The sequence below is a fragment of the Pituophis catenifer genome, unplaced genomic scaffold (assembly GCF_029215685.1).
Source record: "Pituophis catenifer annectens isolate HBS135680 unplaced genomic scaffold, rPitCat1.0.hap2 SCAF_2, whole genome shotgun sequence".
NCBI lineage: Eukaryota > Metazoa > Chordata > Lepidosauria > Squamata > Colubridae > Pituophis > Pituophis catenifer.
In genome coordinates this window covers 125,774,077-125,792,511 of record NW_027256882.1, presented here as the reverse complement: position 1 = coordinate 125,792,511, position 18,435 = coordinate 125,774,077, and the positions used below count along the sequence as shown (strand labels likewise).

Here is an 18,435-nt window from a genome sequence, read left to right as displayed (position 1 = left end):
GTACAGACTCTTATTTAATAACCAAATTTCGTTCTTATTAGTGTATTGACTGTGTGGTGCTCTTACATATATTTCCTTATCTAATTTTGCGTGTAAGTATGCAGTCTGTATGTCATATTGAAACACGTCCAGATTGAGTGCAGATGCTACTACAAGAGCTGTTTTGACACTCTCTGTTCTCACTGTTGGTGAATAAGTGTCAGTATAGTCTTCTGGATATTTTTGTGCATAACCTTGTGCAACTAGTCTGGCCTTGTATAAGGTATTACCTCCTTCCAAATTCTTAATTTTATAAATCCACCTGGTACCTATAATTGTTTTATCCTTAGGTGCGATCGCAGGTGTGAATACATTTAATTCTTGTAAACTTTCCATCTCTTTTTCCATAGCTAGTTCCCATTTTTCTCTTTCTTCACGGGGAAGTTTCAATACTTCCTCATATGTATTAGGTGTTATTTGTTCTCCATCCATATGCATTATGTAATCTTTGTATTTATTTGGTATTTGGTTTCTATTGTTTCTAATATTTCTTTCAGGTTTGCTATGGTTGTCATGCAAATATCTGGCTTCCTTTTTTGTTAATGTGTCTGTCTTTATTTTATGCTGACTATTTGTCCAAGTTTTGGTTTTGTTCTTACTTTTGTTAATATTTTGATTTTCTGTTGTTCCTTCCTCGCAAGATATATTATCTTTGCTTTTATTAGGAAATATTTCATTAAGGTGCAATTTAGACCAATTGGCCTGCTCATGGAACACAGCTGTTCTGGATACTATAAATTTGTTATTACTATCAATGAATCTGTACCCTTTGGTTCCAGTTTCGTATCCCATGAATCTTAATCTCCTGGATACGTTTTCTCCCTTTCTTCTCAATTGTTTAGGTATGTGTACGTCTGCAGTAACTCCAAATATGTGCATGTGTGCTAATTTGGGTTTTCTATTGTACATCACCTCATATGGTGTCTTATTCACAATACTGGACCATGTTCTATTTTGAGTGTAATTTGAATAATGTAAGGCTTCTGACCAAAATTGTTTGCCTAAACCAGCATCCTCTAATGTGCATCTAATCATGGTTTGTAGTGTGGAATTCTTTCTCTCTGCAATCCCATTTTGAAATGCAGAAAATGGATTGGACGTGAAATGTAGCATCCCTCTATCCTTTAACCATTGGGAGAATTCTTTAGACATGAATTCACATCCCCTATCTGTCATAATTTGTTTTATTCTGATATTATGCTGTGTTTCTATGCGTTTGTAGAATTCCTTAAATTTCTGAAAGGTTTCATCCTTGTGTTTTAATGTGTAAACAAAACCATAGCGACTGTAATCATCCACTATTGTTAGGAAGTAACGTTTTCTATAGGTAATTGATGGAGTTAATGGACCAACTAAGTCCATATGTACCAAATCAAAAATATTGTTAGTTGATCTGTTAGATTTTTTTGGTCTGGGACTGGTTTTTAGTTTGGTGGATTTACATACTGAGCATTCCAAATAATTTTCACAATTTTTTATTTTGACACCTTCTGCGTGTTCAGTCATTTTTTGTACTACGGGAAAGCTTGCATGTCCTAACTTCCTATGTAAGATGTGAGCACACTCATCATGAATTGGTTTACCTATTTTTGGTTTCTTCTCATTGTGTGTATTTTTGTTATCATGAGTTATTTTACATTCATCATTGTCACTGTTATTGACATTTTCATCATCTGCTTCAATACAATCTTCCATATTTGAATCAATGTTATGTAACCATCTTTCTTTGGTTATCAGATAGGGTAGACCCCCTTTTATCATCACAGTACCTACATTTGTTTTGTTCTTTTCTATAGTTGCTTTCCCCTTTGAGAAAACTATATTGATGTCAGATTCTCTGCTTAGTTTTATAGCACTCAGTATGTTGTGAGGTATTTCTGGGATTAATAATACCCCCTCTATTTTCCCTAAACCAGGCAAGGTCACATTTCCTCTGCCTAATACTTGAACCTTTTCTTGATTAGCTACCTTTATCACAAACTTATCTTCTGTAAATGAAGATAATATACTTTTGTTGTTAGTGGTGTGATTTGTTGCACCAGAATCAATAAGCCAATTATTGTTCTCATCTTGTTGTGTTCTGGTGCTGTCTTGTTTATTTAGCCCATTTAGTGACCCAGATTTTCTCTCTTTTGAATTTTCTCTACCCCCTCTACTTTCTCTGTAATTTGGTGGACTTCTATATTTGTGTCTATCTGTGGAAGATTGTCTGTAATTGTATTTGCTCCTATATTCTGGCCTATGTCTCTCCCTTGGGACTTTGGGACAGTCTCTTCTACTGTGTTCCCTGGATCCACAATTGTGGCATCTAAAGGCCTCATTATATTTATCTTGAAAGACTACTTTCCTAAAAGATTTGTGTTCTGTTTGGTTACTGGAACGATTTTTTCTTGAATTGTCTTCTGCTATCAATTTGTTAGATAGACTTTCTATTGATAAATATCCCAAATTAATGGTATCTAAGTGTGACATAAAGCTATCCCATGATGGATCAAGTGAATTGATAATAACACTTTTCATTGTTTGATCTGAAATCACTTCCCCCCTCAATTGCAGCTCAGCTCTTATTTTGTTTAGATTTATCAAATGCTCACTTATAGAAACCCCTGGTTTCACTCTAGAAGAAAAGAAATCCTTAGACATTCTTGTGGTTGTGGCTACGCTATCGCTGTGAAATAGATTAAACATGCATTGAATTATTTCTGATACAGTTAGGTTTGGTTTGATGCTATGATACATTGCAGGAGACACGCTAGAAATTATTATGAAAAATGCTCTATGATGTAAACAATCTATTTTTAAAGTCCAAGGTCTTCTTGGAGGACTAGTTATAAAGAATAGTAAATTTTCTTTCATGAAAATAACCTGAAGCTGTTGGTACCACTCTTGTAAATTAATGCCATCAACTCTAAGTTTTGGGAAGTCACTGGGTAAGTTCCCCACATTATTTTGTCCATTACTTACAACCTGAGGCAGTCCGTGGTCTCTCAAGTGCAGGAAATTACAGAACGGCATTGGGATGCTTGTAACGAGTCTGCGCGGTTCTCTGGCCAGTTCAAGTCTTTCGGGGCCGTCTACGTAGTTTTGCACATGCGCGTTGCTCATTTCTTCTTTGGCGCCGTTGTGGAAGGTTCTCTCCATTTCAGCTCTCTCGATCCGCTCCTCTTCAGATGAGTCGGTCTCTGGCTCGGTTTTTGGGGCTTTGGTGATGGCGACGGTTCTTCTCTTTCTCTTGTGTGCGCTGGCACTCGATTCTGTCTGCGGTGTAGGACGGAATCGGCATGGCTCTCTGGGCTCGGGTGTCGTCGTTTTCGAAGTCAGGATGGGAGCGTGCAGGTCTTGAGTTGTCGGTTTGATTTCTCGCTTCTTCGTTGATGTCTTGGAAATTTTCAATCTTGGCCCAAAAGCAGCAAAAAGCGTTTTTATTGCTGACTTTACTTGAGACTTTGTTAAATCGTCTTCACTTTCTGATTTTGGTTCATCTGAAGAGTTTGAGACTTCTTTTTCACTTTCTTCGTCTGATAGCGTTTTTCGCGCCAGAAATTTTGAACTGAGCGTTTTGATTGGCTCTGCTTCACTCTCTTTTGAAGTTCGTTGAAACCAAGATGGCTGCCATTCAAAATTTCGCGCGAGGTCACATCTTTTCTTTTTTACAACTATTTTCTCAGTAGTCATTTCACTCACAGTTTTTTGATCTTTGGGTTTTTCTTTAATGACGTTTTTCTCTCTCGCTGCTCCGCTGTTCCTCAGCATCTCCTGGAGGTCCGCGATGAGGCTTTCATCATTCTTTTGGCTTTTTAGTATCTTTAATATCTCTGACCTGAGTTCGTTATTTTCTATCTCAATTTCTTCCTGGTCGTTGTTTTCACTCATCAGTTCTTCTTCTTCAGTAGTGTATTCTTCGGATTCTCTCGAAATCGCATTAGTGGATTCGTTGATCATCTCTTGATCAGTTTCTATTTCTTTGCTGTAGGCCCTGGTGTTGGGCTTATCTTTCTTGGACATTTTTAATTACTTATTGAGTCAATAAACCATCCTCTGCTACCAGCTTGTTGCAATATTTTCAGGATCAGACTCAATAAAGATAATAGAAGTTAGAGATTTAAATATATCTCTCTTTAATCATAATAGGCATTCTATATTCGCTGAATATTCAAGATAGAAGCAAGGAAAATGGGGAGGATGGCTCCTTATATATACAAGGGGTGGAGCCAGGAATGGGAGTGGTAAATTATGAATACATTAAAGTCCAAAGAATAAGTTAACCCCTGATGTTCCATATATACATTATTTACACATTAGAGAATAAGGCATTTACATCTGACAGTATTACTGGCACACCTTGGGAATGTTGTAACCATGGAATTTTACGTCACAGGTTGTTGCCCGTGGAAAGCTCTCAGCACTCCCAATCCGATAACGTTGAACCTCATGGATCACAGCATTTGTGAAAGGCATCTTCAACCGGTCTTCTATGCTTGGAGTTCGATTTGTACCCACTGCCTCATCAATCTCCTGTTGCACCTTAGCTGTGAGACAAACATATTGAGATGTGATTGACAGCCTTTTACTTTCTCATACTGAGCATCTGCAGTCAACTACCACTTGAATAGAAACATGTTTTCCAAAGCATATTCAGGGAAGACCCTTCTAGTCAGGACAATGGCTCCTCCTCAAAGTCATTTCTTAATAGAGACCATTTTAATTTTTCTAGTGCAAGAAGAGGAGATACTTATTGTTTATCTCTGTCTTGTGTCTTTCTTGATAAGCTGAAAACCACAAAGTGAAAAGTGTTTCCATAGGAGATTTTAGAAGATTATAGTCCCTACCCAAAGTTGGAATAAATAGTAATCAGGAGAAAAAACTAATGTACTTAAATTAATTTCTTAAACTGTTATTACATTGTGTGGGAAAATGAACTCATGGGCTATGTTGTCGAACATCTATATTTCCAGAAGGGTCTCCTAAGGTGAACAGATCCCTACCACAGCAGCAGGAAGACGTGCCCAAAAGGCAGAGGGTGCTAAGAATCACCAGGTTAAATCAGGCTGCCTTTGGACTTTGGACATAGGAACAATCAACATTCAAACAATGAAAACAGAAGTGTGAGTAGAAGAACTGCCGATTGAACTCAATAATATTCATTTTGATATCATTAGATTATGTGAAACATGACAATAAGGCAAACGTTTAGTTGAACTTGATAGGACTGGGCATTTATTCTATGCTAGAGGTACTGAAGATGGTCGATGTGGTAGAGTTGGTTTTCTCGTCAACCAAAAGCTGAAACACTCTGTAGTAAAATTTGAAAATATACCAGAGTAGCCCAATGCATTATTCAATTGAACAAACAATACAAGTTTCAAATCATTCAAGCTTATGCACCAACAATAAGCTATAGTGACGATGATGTCAAGGAAGTTTATGGCAATGTGGTCTGCCTTAAAGACAAAGAAAAGTCCCAGTACAATACAAGTCCCAGTTGTTCCGCAAATCATTGAAAGGCACAATGAATTACACCTTGCCTTTGTGCATGGCTTTCATTGACTACAAACATGTATTTGACTCAGTATTTCAGCAAGTATTAAAGCAACTGCAATGAGTTGTACTGTTGAGTACAACAGTTATTTAGTTTATTTTTTCCATGATTAATGCTGAAAGCTCTAAGAGTACTGATATCTTTATATATTTCTGGATATTTCTTTACCTTGAATGTGTTGTAATTTAGCCATTGCTAGGAGGCTGCAGAACAAAGTATGGCTTGTAATTACTGTCCCAGCAGTAAAGAGACCAAACACAGTAATCACAAGTTCTTCAGGAGAGTAGATACCCTCAGATGAGTTCTGGTCCTGAAAAGAAAATAGAAAGGGAACTGGAAGAATAAAAATTCTACTTGGAATTGAATTAAAGTAATTCATGAAAATCTCCATAGTGTCTCTTTCAATTAAAGGAAACTTAACTCGATCAGACTGACTTTAGAATATAACAAAACATTTTCAATTCTAAGGTATTTCTGGGAACAACATCTGATACGTGGAGGAAACAGCTTGACTATCTGGCCTACCCATCAAATATTTACCACAAGAAACAGCCAGAATTAAAGATTGGACACTCTGAATTTGACTAAGGTTGTTTTTTACAACTGGACTACAGCAGGCCTTAAGGTGTATGATTGGAAAAAATTAGATCTGAGCATAGAAGCCTGAATGTTATATCTGAGAGACTACCGTATTTTCCGGCGTATAAGACGACTGGGCGTATAAGACGACCCCCGAATTTTCCTGTTAAAATATAGGGTTTGGGCTATACTCACTGTATAAGACTATCCCTCTTCCAATGCACACCAAATAAAAATTAAAAAACATCAACTGGCTCACCCACAATGTAAAAGCAGCTGTGCTAGACCCAAAATGGCCCCTGCAACAAGCAGGAACCTCACACAACCACAAAAAGTCCAAAAAAAACAATTTTCACACTTTACACACACACAACACAACACAACTGGCTCACCACAATGTAAAAGCAGCTGTGCTAGACCCAAAATGGCCCCTGCAACAAGCAGGAACCTCACACAGCCACAAAAAGCCCAAAAACCCAACTTTCACACTTTACCCACACAAAATTCCACATACAGCTTTGTGAGATTCTGTGTGTTTGTGTAGTTAGAGTGAAACACTACAAAAACACACTAAATCTCAGAAAGCTGCACAAATATTATTTTATTTTATTTTATTTTTATTTTTATATGAAAGCTAAATTTAAAACTTCCTAAACTTTAAATGGCTAGGTCTAAAAATGAACAACTAAAAAAAACCCCAATTAACAATTTTTTTTAAAGATCCCAAAGGGGGAAAAAACTTACCCAATAGAACAGGGGTCTCCAACCTTGGCAACTTTAAGACTTGTAGACTTCAACTCCCAGAATTCCTCAGCCAGCTTTGTTTTGCTGGCTGAGGAATTCTGGGAGTTGAAGTCCACAACTCCCTGCCTGCTTGATTGCAGGCAGGGAGTTGCTTGCTGATGGAATGGATTCAGGCAAGCGAAGCAAGGCAAGCGTTGCGACTAGCAGCTAAGGTAAGCAAGCTGGAGGGGGGAAACTTTTTTTCTTTTACATGGCTCTGGCGATCCCAGCTGAGTTGCCTGATTAGCAGATCGTCAGAGCTTGGATCGCCAGAGCCATGTGAAAGGAAAAAAGTTTTTTCTTTCTACATGGCTCTGGCGATCCCAGCTGAGTTGCCTGATTAGCAGATCATCAGAGCTTGGATCGCCAGAGCCATGTGAAAGAAAAATTTTTTTTCTTTCTACATGGCTCTGGTGATCCCAGCTGAGTTGCCTGATTAGCAGATTGTCAGAGCTTGGATTGCCAGAGCCATGTGAAAGGAAAAAAGTTTTTTTCTTTTACATGGCTCTGGCAATCCCAGCTGAGTTGCCTGATTAGCAGGCAACTCAACTGGGATCGTCAGAGCTTGGATTGCAAGAGCCATTTAAAGCTCATCAGAGCCTTTCAGGCTGGTCTGCCTGGTTACAGGAGAACGACACCCAGCATATAAAATGACCCACGACTTTTGAGAAGATTTTCATGTGTTAAAAAAGTTGTCTTATACGCCCGAAAATACGGTAATCCTAATAGTCTAATCCTAATACTTTGGCCACCTAGTGAGAAGGAAGGGCTCACTGGAGAAGAACCTAATGCTGGGAAAGATTGAGGGCAAAAGAGAATGAGGTGGCTGGATGGAGTCACTGAAGCAGTAGGTGTGAGCTTAAATGGACTCCAGAAGATGGTAGAGGACAGGAATGCTTGGAGGAACATTGTCCATGGGGTCGTGATGGGTCGGACATGACTTCACAACTAACAACAACAATCCTAGCAGAAATTGCTGTTGCAAGATCAATAATTATCTTCACCTAATAAGATGTAGAAGGTGTGTAAATTAGCATGTAAAGCAAATTTCTATACATACACATTTTTTGAAGAGAGATAACTTTAGAAACAATTATGTCGGAATAGTAATTTATGTCAACAAATAGCAATTTAAAGTAAACAAAAAATGGGGAATCAATATTTTCATATTCTTTCATATGCAGTGAACTTGTTTCATCTTAGATACACATTGGAGATATTTAGACATTTATGCAGAGACAGTATCTATATCTACCTTCTCCATTCTATGAAGGAAGCAATCAATATAGTCACGTGGGTTCTGAGGATCCAATGTTTTCTTGTGTAATTCTACTTCCTCACGGATATAACCATGGAGTTTTTCAGTCTCAGCAAAAATCTTGATGTGTTTCCCAGGAAAGCATTCCATTATTTTTGGAAAAGTATTGTAGACCTGTGGCAGAGAGGAATAGAATAGAATAGAACAGAATAGAATTCTTTATTGGCCAAGTGAGATTGGACACACAAAGAATTTGTCTTTGGTGCATATGCTCTCAGTGTACATAAAAGACAAGATACATTCATCAAGAATCATAAGGTACAACACTTAATTATAGTAAAAGGGTACAAATAAACAATCAAGTCATACTAGGAAACAATATCAATATAAATCGTAAGGATATAAGCAACAAAGTTACAGTCATGCAGTCATAAGTGGGAGGAGATGGGTGATAGGAACGATGAGAAGACTAATAGCAATAGTAATGCAGACATAGTGAATAGTTTGACAGTGTTGAGGGAATTATTTGTTTAGCAGAGTGATGGAGTTTGGGAAAAAACTGTTTTTGTGTCTAGTTGTTTTGCTGTGCAGTGCTCTATAGCATTGTTTTAAGGGTAGGAGTCAAAACAATTCATGTCCAGGATGTGAGGGGTTTGTAAATATTTTCACAGACCTCTTTTTGACTCATGTAGTATACAGGTCCTCAATGGAAGGTGGGTTGGTATTTATTTATTTATTTATTTATTTATTTATTTATTTATTTATTTATTTATTTATTTATTTATCAGCAAGTACAAGGAAACAAGTAACAGTATAGATATAGAGATGGACACATGAAAAAAAATTGGCAGAAATAAAAGGATATAAATAAGCAAAACATAGGCATAAACACATAAAATGAGTACATATAAATGGGAACAGTAGGACAGAGACGGTAGGCATGCTGGTGCGCTTATGCACGCCCACGTAGGGACCTCTTAAGAAATGTGAAAGGTCAGGGGAGGCATGGCCAGCATCACGGTGAGACGTGGAATGTAAGATCCATGAATCAAGGAAAACTGGATGTGGTCAAACAAGAGGTGACAAGACTGAACATCAACAACTTAGGAATCAGCGAACTAAAATGGACAGGAATGGGTGAATTTAATTCCTATGACCATCAGGTATACCACTGAGGGCAAGAATCCCTCAGAAGAAATGGAGTAGCCTTCATATAAGAGAGGAATCAATAAAAGATTAGGAAAAGCAATACTGGGATACAATTCCCAAAATGACAGAATGATCTCAGTTCAAATCCAAGGCAAACCATTCAATATCCCAGTAGTCCAAGTCTATGCCCCAACCACTGGTGCTGAAGAGGATGAAATTGACTGGTTCTACAGCACCTTATAAAATTAACACCAAAAAATGATGTCCTTATCATCATGGGGCATTGGAATGCTAAAGTACAAAGCCAAAAGATAACCAGAATAACAGGCAAGTTTGGCCTTGCAATACAAAATGAAGCAGGGCACAGGCTGATAGAATTCTGTCAAGATAATATGACGGTCATAGCAAACACTCTTTTCCAGCAACCCAAGAGACGACTCTACATATGGACATCACCTGTCAACACAGAAATCAGATTGACTATGTGCTCTGCAGCCAAAGATGGAGGAGCTCTATACAGTCAGTAAAACAAGACCAGGAGCTGACTGTGGCTCAGATCATGAGCTCCTCGTTGCAAAATTTAGACTTAAATTGAAGAAAGTAGGGAAAAGCACTAGGCCACTCAGGTATGAACCAAATCTTGAAGGGACAGGGGAGTGAGAGAGGCACTTCAGAAGACCAAGAGGAACAGGCAAGTTTCCTCAGAAGGTTGGAGGCAGCTCTTTGACCCGGCGGTGGGGGAGGCGGCCATTACAACTGCTACAAGCTGGAGCAACTGGACTAAGATTTGAGCAGGAGTGAAGACTGAACAGAGTATTGTTATCGGGTGAGTGATTGGCCAGCTCACAGGTAAGAAGAAAAAAATTTTAAAGCTTGAAAGAAGTCCCAATGAGTAATTAGCAGCTAATTGGCACTCAGGAATTCAAGTGGAGAGGGGAAAAAAAGAGGAACTTTAAAACTAAAGCTCTAAAAGGAACCTTCCACCTGAATTTAAAACTGGACTTGTAAGAAACTAAAAATAAGATAAGAAAAAGAAACAGAGTAGTATTCTTTAAACAACAAAAGGATTTAATTTGGAGAAGAGGAAGTAATTATTTTTGTGGATTTACAATGGATACTTTATTGTTGGGAGACTTGTGAATTGGAGAGAGATATCTAGTGGTGAAAAGAAAGCATCGCATTAACTTTATATAGGCCATCGTGAGAAAATACTGGAGGAGTGTTTCTCTAAACAGCTGGAGCACGATTTCAAAAGAAGTGGAAAGAATATAGACTGGAATTGGAATGGTCTAAATGAATATTTGAATTGGACATTATTTGGAAAGAAAAAAGAAAAAAAGAGAAATTATAAGGACTGGAATTTGAACTATATGCAAACGAAAATAATAAATTTAAAAATCTTTGCCCTTTAAATTGATAACATGGAGAACTGGGAGGAGGAGTATGAGGAACTAAGGGAGATGTTTCAAAAGATAAGAGAAGCATTTAAGGGAAATAAAGAAGTGGAGGGTTGGTTAGAATGCAAAAAAAAAAAGGAAAGAGAAAATATGAATGAGAAACAAGAGAAGCAAGAAGACAATATTGAAAAGGAAATAATTGAAAATAAAGCAGGGGTGAAATGCTCCCGACTCGGGCGAGTAGGTAGCGATGGCAGCGGGCAGTTCAGAGAACTGTTAGCAAAAATCCCTCCCCCCCCCAAGCCTCCAGCTTGCTTACCTTCGCACACCTGCCTTGATTCGCTTGCTGTAATCCCTGCAATCTATTGCATCAGCAAGCAACTGAATCTCCCTGCCTGCAATCAAACTCATCAGTCAGCAGCTCTTTCTGCCTGCCTGCCTGCCTGCTTGCCTTGTCCCGGTAAGTTTTTCCCCCTTTGGGAGCTTAAAAAAAAAATAGTTAATTGGGGTTTTTTTTAGTTGTTCTTTTTTTAGACCTAGCCATTTAAAGTTTAGGAAGTTTTAAATTTAGCTGCTTTTATATAAAAATAAAAATAAAATAAAATAAAATAATATTTGTGCAGGTTTCTGAGATTTTGTGTGTTTCTGTAGGGTTTCACTCTAACTACACAAACATACAAAATCTCACAGCTGCTTTTATATAAAAATAAAAATAAAATAAAATAAAATAATATTTGTGCAGGTTTCTGAGATTTTGTGTGTTTCTGTAGGGTTTCACTCTAACTACACAAACATACAAAATCTCACAAAGCTATATGTGGAATTTTGTGTGTATAAAGTGTGAAAGTTGGTTTTTTGAACTTTTTGTGGCTGTGTGAGGTTCCTGCTTGTTCCAGGGGCCGTTTTGGGTCTAGCATAGCTGCTTTTACATTGTGGGTGAGCCAGTTGTGTTGTGCTGTGTGTGTAAAGTGTGAAAGTTGATTTTTTGGAATTTTTGTGGCTATGTGAGGTTCCTGCTTGTTGCAGGGACCATTTTGGGTCTAGCACAGCTGCTTTTACATTGTGGGTGAGCCAGTTGTGTTGTGTTGTGTTTTGTAGGTTAAAAAAGGGCAAAGAAGTGACATCAACCTAGCCACGCCCACCTGACCAAAAAGTCATGCCCACCCAGTCACCTTACCACCAAGCCACGCCCACTAATTAAGCCACACCCACAGAACCAGTAGCGAAAACTTGTAGATTTCACCCCTGAAATAAAGATATAGATGATTACACTGGGATTGACAGTGATAGAATAAAAATGGATAAGGGGGAATTTCTCTCAAAAAAGAAGAAGAGAGAAGGAAATGGGAAATATTGAGAAGGAAAATTAAAAAAGTAAAAACTAGAGAAAGGGGGCAAAAAGGGAGATATAAGAAAAAGAAGAAGATAAGAGAATGGGAGAAAGGGAGGAAAATATTAAGAATGGGAATTTTGGAGAGATTAAAAGAAAATGGTTAAAAGAGGAGCGCAGAAAGAAAATTAAAATATTAATATGCTGATTTAAGAGAAGAATATTAGCAGTAGAAATTGTACGTAAAAAGTAAATTAGAAGAAATATATAGATTATTGTAAAAGGGATATGAATAAGGATGAAATGAAATGTGGGTAAGAAAAAAGAAGAAATATGTGGTTTAATGTAAAATAGATCAGTAGATACAATGTGAAAGACAGAACGGGTTATATGTTTTGCTGTTTGAAGATGTACATATTGGAGAGAAATAATAGTGGATGGTAAAGAAGTATGTCTTAAAGATGGAGAACAACAAAGGAATTAATTGAAATTATGATGAAAAATTGAAATGTAAAATTGAACAAAATTGAAATGTTAGTAAATGAAGTAAGTAAGAATGAAATGAAATATAAGTAAGAAGTAAAATAGAAGAAATATATTGTTAAAGATAAAATAGACTAAGGGTTGGAAGGCTAACTTAGCAAAGGCTTTAAGATAAAAGGAATAAGTTGAAAAACATGGTTAATAATTATGAGGGGAATTCTGAGAAATATATTTAATAAATGGAGGAAAAGTCGGGGTTACCTGGACACCACAGTGGAAAATAGTAAATGGAAAATAAATACAGCAATAGAGAGAGATGAAAGAAGAAGTAGAGGGATGGAAGGAAGGGAGAAGGAGAGAGAGGAATAGAAGAAAGTGAAGAGGGGAGGAAGGAAGGGAGGGGAAATAAGAGTAGGAGAGAAGGTTAGAGAGGGAGAAAGAGGAGGAGGGGGAGAAGGAAGAGGAAGTATTGAAGGAGTAGGAGAGGAGGAAGAAGAATGTAAGATGGATAAAAGAAGGGAGGGAGATGGAAGAGAATGAGAAGAAAGATGAAATGGAAGAAAGGCAACCTTGAACATGTGTAAATGTACTAGGATAAAGAATGAATTATTAAAAAAGAAAGGAGAATAAATATGAGTAAAAATAGAAAAATTAGAATTTGAGGGCAAATGAAGTTGTTGTTTATATAAATAAGCATAGAAATATTAAGATATGATCAAAAAACATGGAAAAAGAAGATCTTGGCAGAAATTGAGGAGCTCATCACATCTAATCTCCACATCTTTTATTTTAACATTTACACACAGAGAAAAAAAAACCCACTAGTAAAAATGAATGTTTATGGCAGGAGGAGCATCAGAGAGGAAAAACATACCAGTCCTAGGAAACCAGTAAAAAATCTTATTTGAGACTCCACAGTCTGCTGGTTTTCTATGAAGGTGTGATCTTTGTAATCAAATCGATTGCCAAAGACGACTGCACAGATCACATTAGAAACAGCACTTGCAACATTTCTTCTTAGGTCAAAAGGTTGCCCTGCAACAGAAGCCACAGAAATTTATGAGAGAGATTACAGAATATGGATCTCCCCTTCCACAATCCTCACCACAAAACTGCAAGGAAAAATGATATGGGTCAAAGAAGTTATGCAAAGATTTTACTGGTAATTTTTGATAAATAATATTAAGTAGGGGAGCTTATATGTAATTAAATTAAAACCTAGATCTTTAGGGTTTCTTCGAAACCTTATTGCTGTTTTCTTCTGTCAAGAATTGTTTTCTCACTTTTTTCCCCACTCTTTTCCCTTCTGATTCCAGAGATTTGTCCATTAAAGATTAAATTCAAAAGAGCCACAAATCTCTAAAGGGACACTAATTTATGACCATTTAATTCAGATCCACAGTGGATTTCAGTTCTCCACCCTCATAGAAACTGCCTATTGTTGTCTCTCCATGCCTATAAGAGCAGTTGTTATCCATGTTTTCCTTTTTGCCCTTAGATTTCCTATCTCATTCATCCATAAATTCCTTTTCTGGCTGCTGATTCTATTCCCTCAGCACTTCCTCCTTCTATTCTATCTCTCATCCATCCATCCATCCATCCATCCATCCATCCATCCATCATCCATCCATCCAACCATCCATCCATCCAGGAATTCAATGTGGGCTGGAATTAGATCTCTTGTGGGCATGAAGGGATTCATGACTGATGATTTGTTTGACCCCTCCCTCAGGTTCAACCTAGTCATCTCCTACAATAACCTTAATTCAAATCCACGGCACATCACAGATTTCCATCACTCATGCAGCCGATTCTTATCCATATTTTCCTTACCTCACTTCGTTTACCTATTTCATTTATCAGTTATGTATTTTGTTGGTTCCTGAATTTGCTTGATATATGATTTAACATTATGTTCAAGCCTGGTTTAACATGATCATTCTAAAAAGAATTCAGGACTAAAATGTTTTTTTTCTGTGTATAATTACTAAATTAATTAATTCCCTAGAATCTATTGCATGTTCCTTCAGTTACTACAACCACAATAAGGTTTCACTAATTCTGAGCAAATTTTACAAAGCCAAGGGCTGACACTGGATTGAAAAGAAAGACACAACTTGAAAGCTTTTATATTTCCTGTGTGTATTTTTGCCTTCTCTCTTGAATGCCACTGTGAAAAGGGCCTGGGGATACTCACTGCCTATCTAAGTTTTTCTTTATTTTGTGCACTTAAGTGCAGAGGACTTGAGTTTCAGTTCAGAATCTAGTTGTCCTGTAACTTCACATAGTACAACAAGCCCTTTCCATTTTCATATTTTAAATACTCTTCCTACTAAGATTCTTGTGTGAGAGAACAGTTTTCAGTTTCTTTAGAGAACCTTTTTTTGCAGCGATTTCCTCCACCAGACAAAGGGCTTCCTCCTGAACCCTCTCAGACATTCTTTTCTTCCCCATCCCAAAATCTCTCAAGGTGGACAGTGTGAACCGTCGCAGCTCCTTCCATTTCCTCTCATCGGTAGTATCGAATCCTGAAATAAAAGACATCAAAAGGATCACAATGTCCATCAAATCTCAGCTTGGAGGATATTTAGATATAATGTGATGTTACAGGCACTTTCCTTTTTCAATTCTTTGTCTCAATCATGTTCGAAACAGGTCACTGCATTGCAATAAATTATGCATCACAGAATGTTCCTTCCTCATATTTAATGTAAACCAGGCTTGATGTTTGAAATACTATGTTGAAAGCTGGATCTAGCCCAATAACTCAAAGACAGACTTCGATTCTTTTCTGTAACTTTATTATAGATTTAATGGTACTGGAGGTCACTGACCTTGTACCTTTCTCTTTCAGGCATACATCTGGAATACCCTGTGGACCACATGGTCGGAGCCTTTATACCCAGGAGGAGGGGCAAAGAGGTAAGGAGTGGTTACAGGGGTTATGGGATATGTGGTCAGTTAACCCTTGCAGGTCCGGGTGATCAGGGAGATGTAGTAGTTAGACATTTACCATGACAAAACCCCCTCTAAATGTCTAACTGGGTACCTGGGGAAGTAGTTGTATACAAACAGAGAATATACAGGCACAGGCACGAATTACATGTAAACACGCATTTTAGACATGAGGTACGCATGCTGTTTATGTGGTAGGGGTTTAGTGAGAATATCTGCTGTTTGCTCCTCTGTGTCACAGTGTACTGCCTTAATGAAACCTATTTCTGAAAACTGCCTGACGTGTTTGTATTTAATGTCAATGTGCCTAGACCGCTGACCTATAGCATCGGCCTTTGAGATCTCTATCACTGCCTTGTTGTCTTCGTGGATGACTATTGGATATGAGGGTTCAGCCCAGATGTTGCAGAGCAGGTCATCGAACCATACTAAGTTGTTTGCGGCCTTGGATAGGCAAACAAATTCTGCTTCCATAGTTGATGTGGCCACCAGTTTTTGCTTTCCAATGTACCAATGGATGGGGCAATTGTTGAGTAGTAGCACGTAGCCAGAGGTGCTTTTTCTGCACTCTATGTCCCCAGCCCAGTCAGCGTCAGCATAGCAGGTTAGCTTTGGTTTCTGGGATGTTTCTGGCTCTAGGCAGAGTAGGGCATCCGCACTGAATTTTAAGTATCTAAGTAGTCTTTTGATGGCGTTCCAGTGTGTTACCGTGGGTTTGCTTACATGTCTGGACAGTAGATTGACGGCCTGGTCCAGTTGGATATATACAGCAGTGACCCTATCGTTGATCTATACAACTTATTGTCTGTGAAAAGTTCAGATTCCTCGTACATGGTCTTCAGGAACTCTGGTTGCATGGGGGTCTCGCTGGGTTTTGCTTCGGACATGTTGCATTTGGACAGCAGCTCGATGATCTTTTCTCTCTGGGAGAGGCGGAAACCCTTGTTGGTTTTTATCACTTGGACCCCTAGGTATTTATCGATCTTTCCAAGTGACTTTAGGGAGAAGTGGCTACCCAGCTCAGTGGCGAACTTGTCACATCTGTCCTTGTGCTTGCTGATGTACAAGATGTCGTCCACGTAAACGAGCACACCTTCAAATGTGTTGTTTTCTCTCTTCGTGAAGAAGCATTTGTCGGCTGAGGTGGCCTCGAAGCCCATGGATCTGAGAGCTTTGGCTAGGCAGTCATACCACTTTTTGCCCGACTGCTTGAGCCCGTACAGGCTTTTGTTCAGCAGCCAGGTTTGGTTCCCGCCCTCGTTGTACCCAGGCGGTGCTTTAACGTATATCTCTTTGTCCAACTCGGTGTGCAGGTACGCTGTTTGTACATCGAATTGGAAAACCTCCAAGCCCAGGATGGTGGCCACCACCAGGGTGCTTTTGACGCTCTCCGCCCTGACGGTTGGCGGGTAGGTGTCTGTATAGTCTTCGGGGTATCTTTGGGCGAAACCCTGTGTGACTAGTCTTGCCTTGTACAGGACCTTGTTGTCTTCTAATGTCTTAACTCTGAACACCCATTTGGTTCCTATTGGTTTTTTGTCCTCTGGAATTTGGGCAGGTGAGTATACTTGGAGGTTTCTTAGGCTCTCCATCTCCTTCTCCATGGCAGACATCCATTTTTCTTTCTCTTTCTGGGGGAGCCCGAGGATGTCCTCGTATGAGCTGGGCGTGAAATGGGTGTTGTGGATGGCCATAACGTAGTCCTCCAGCCTCCTTGGCAGCTTGTTTCTGGTTTCTCTGATTGGCCTGCTGGGGGTTGGCTCGGTTTCCTGCATGTTGTCTGCCTCTTTGTCTGTCAGGTCATCTATCTTCAGGGAAGGGTGCCCTTCTTTCCACTCTTTGATGCTCGCCTTGCGATTGTTGACTTTATGCCCTCCGACCTCTCTGATCTCCTTTTCCCCTTGGTCATGTTCGAATGTGACCCTATTGGTGGGAATGTCATTGGAGTGTACCCTCGACCAGTTTGCATTTTCGTGGAAACTGGCTGACCTGAAAACCACAAAATGGTTGTTGTTGTCGACAAATCTGTAGCCCTTTGTGCCTGGTTCGTAACCCACGAATCTCAGTCTTTTTGATAATTTCTCCCCTTTCTTTCTTAATTGTCTGGGGATGTGGACATCGGCTGGGGCGCCAAATATGTGTAAGTGTGCGATGTTGGGCTTTCTGTTGTATAGCATCTTGTATGGTGTCTTATTGATAGAGCTTGACCACAGTCTATTCAGGGTGTAATTAGCGTAGTGTAGTACCTCTGACCAGAAATGCTGCCCCATCCCAGCATCCTCCAGGGCGCACCTCATCATGGTTTGCAATACCCTGTTCTTTTGGAAGGGGGAGAAAGGTGAAGAGGTGTAATGCGCTATGCCCTGTTCTCTCAGCCACCTTGTGAATTCCTTGGCCATGAATTCTGAGCCCCTGTCTGTCATTATCTGCCTTATTCTCATGTTATGTTGCATATCTATTCTTCTGTGGAATTCTTTAAACCTTTGGAATACTTCATTTTTGTGTCTGAGGGAGTAGACATACCCGTATCTGGTGTAGTCATCCACAATCGTGAGGAAGAATCGCTTCCTATGCCCTACAGAGGGTTTCAATGCCTTACCAAGTCCATATGCACCAATTGGAAGGGGGACTCTGTGGTTCGTTTGGATCCCCTGGGGATGGCCTTAACCTTGATCTTAGAATGCTTACAGACCGAACACTCCAAGTAGTTTTTGCAGTTCTTTACTTTGAGACCCTCGGTACATTCCGTCATTTTCTTTACAATGGGGAAACTTATGTGTCCCAGCCTCCTGTGGAGGAGGTGGGCGCAGTTATCATGCAATGGTTTACCGATAGATACAGACTTGTTGGCCTTCTCATGGCCACTTCCTGCCTCTTGCTGCACCCCCTCTATTTCTGGATACTCATCTACTTTGTGGTTCGT

General features: G+C 39.1%; 1 protein-coding gene across 3 annotated transcripts in view; it reads right to left on the bottom strand.

The window, feature by feature from the left end:
- Nucleotides 1-18,435, bottom strand: part of LOC139312571 (cytochrome P450 2C20-like) — a 30,079-nt gene that overhangs the window by 2,512 nt on the left and 9,132 nt on the right. For 2 of the 3 annotated variants that reach the window (XM_070937473.1, XM_070937472.1), the window contains exons 4-8: nt 14,936-15,085; nt 13,432-13,592; nt 8,196-8,372; nt 5,747-5,888; nt 4,381-4,568 (exon numbers count right to left, since the gene is read on the bottom strand). In XM_070937473.1, coding sequence (XP_070793574.1) covers nt 4,381-4,568; nt 5,747-5,888; nt 8,196-8,372; nt 13,432-13,592; nt 14,936-15,085 — 818 coding nt within the window. The remainder of the gene's footprint in view (nt 1-4,380; nt 4,569-5,746; nt 5,889-8,195; nt 8,373-13,431; nt 13,593-14,935; nt 15,086-18,435) is intronic. The other variant, XM_070937474.1, reaches the window with a different exon arrangement.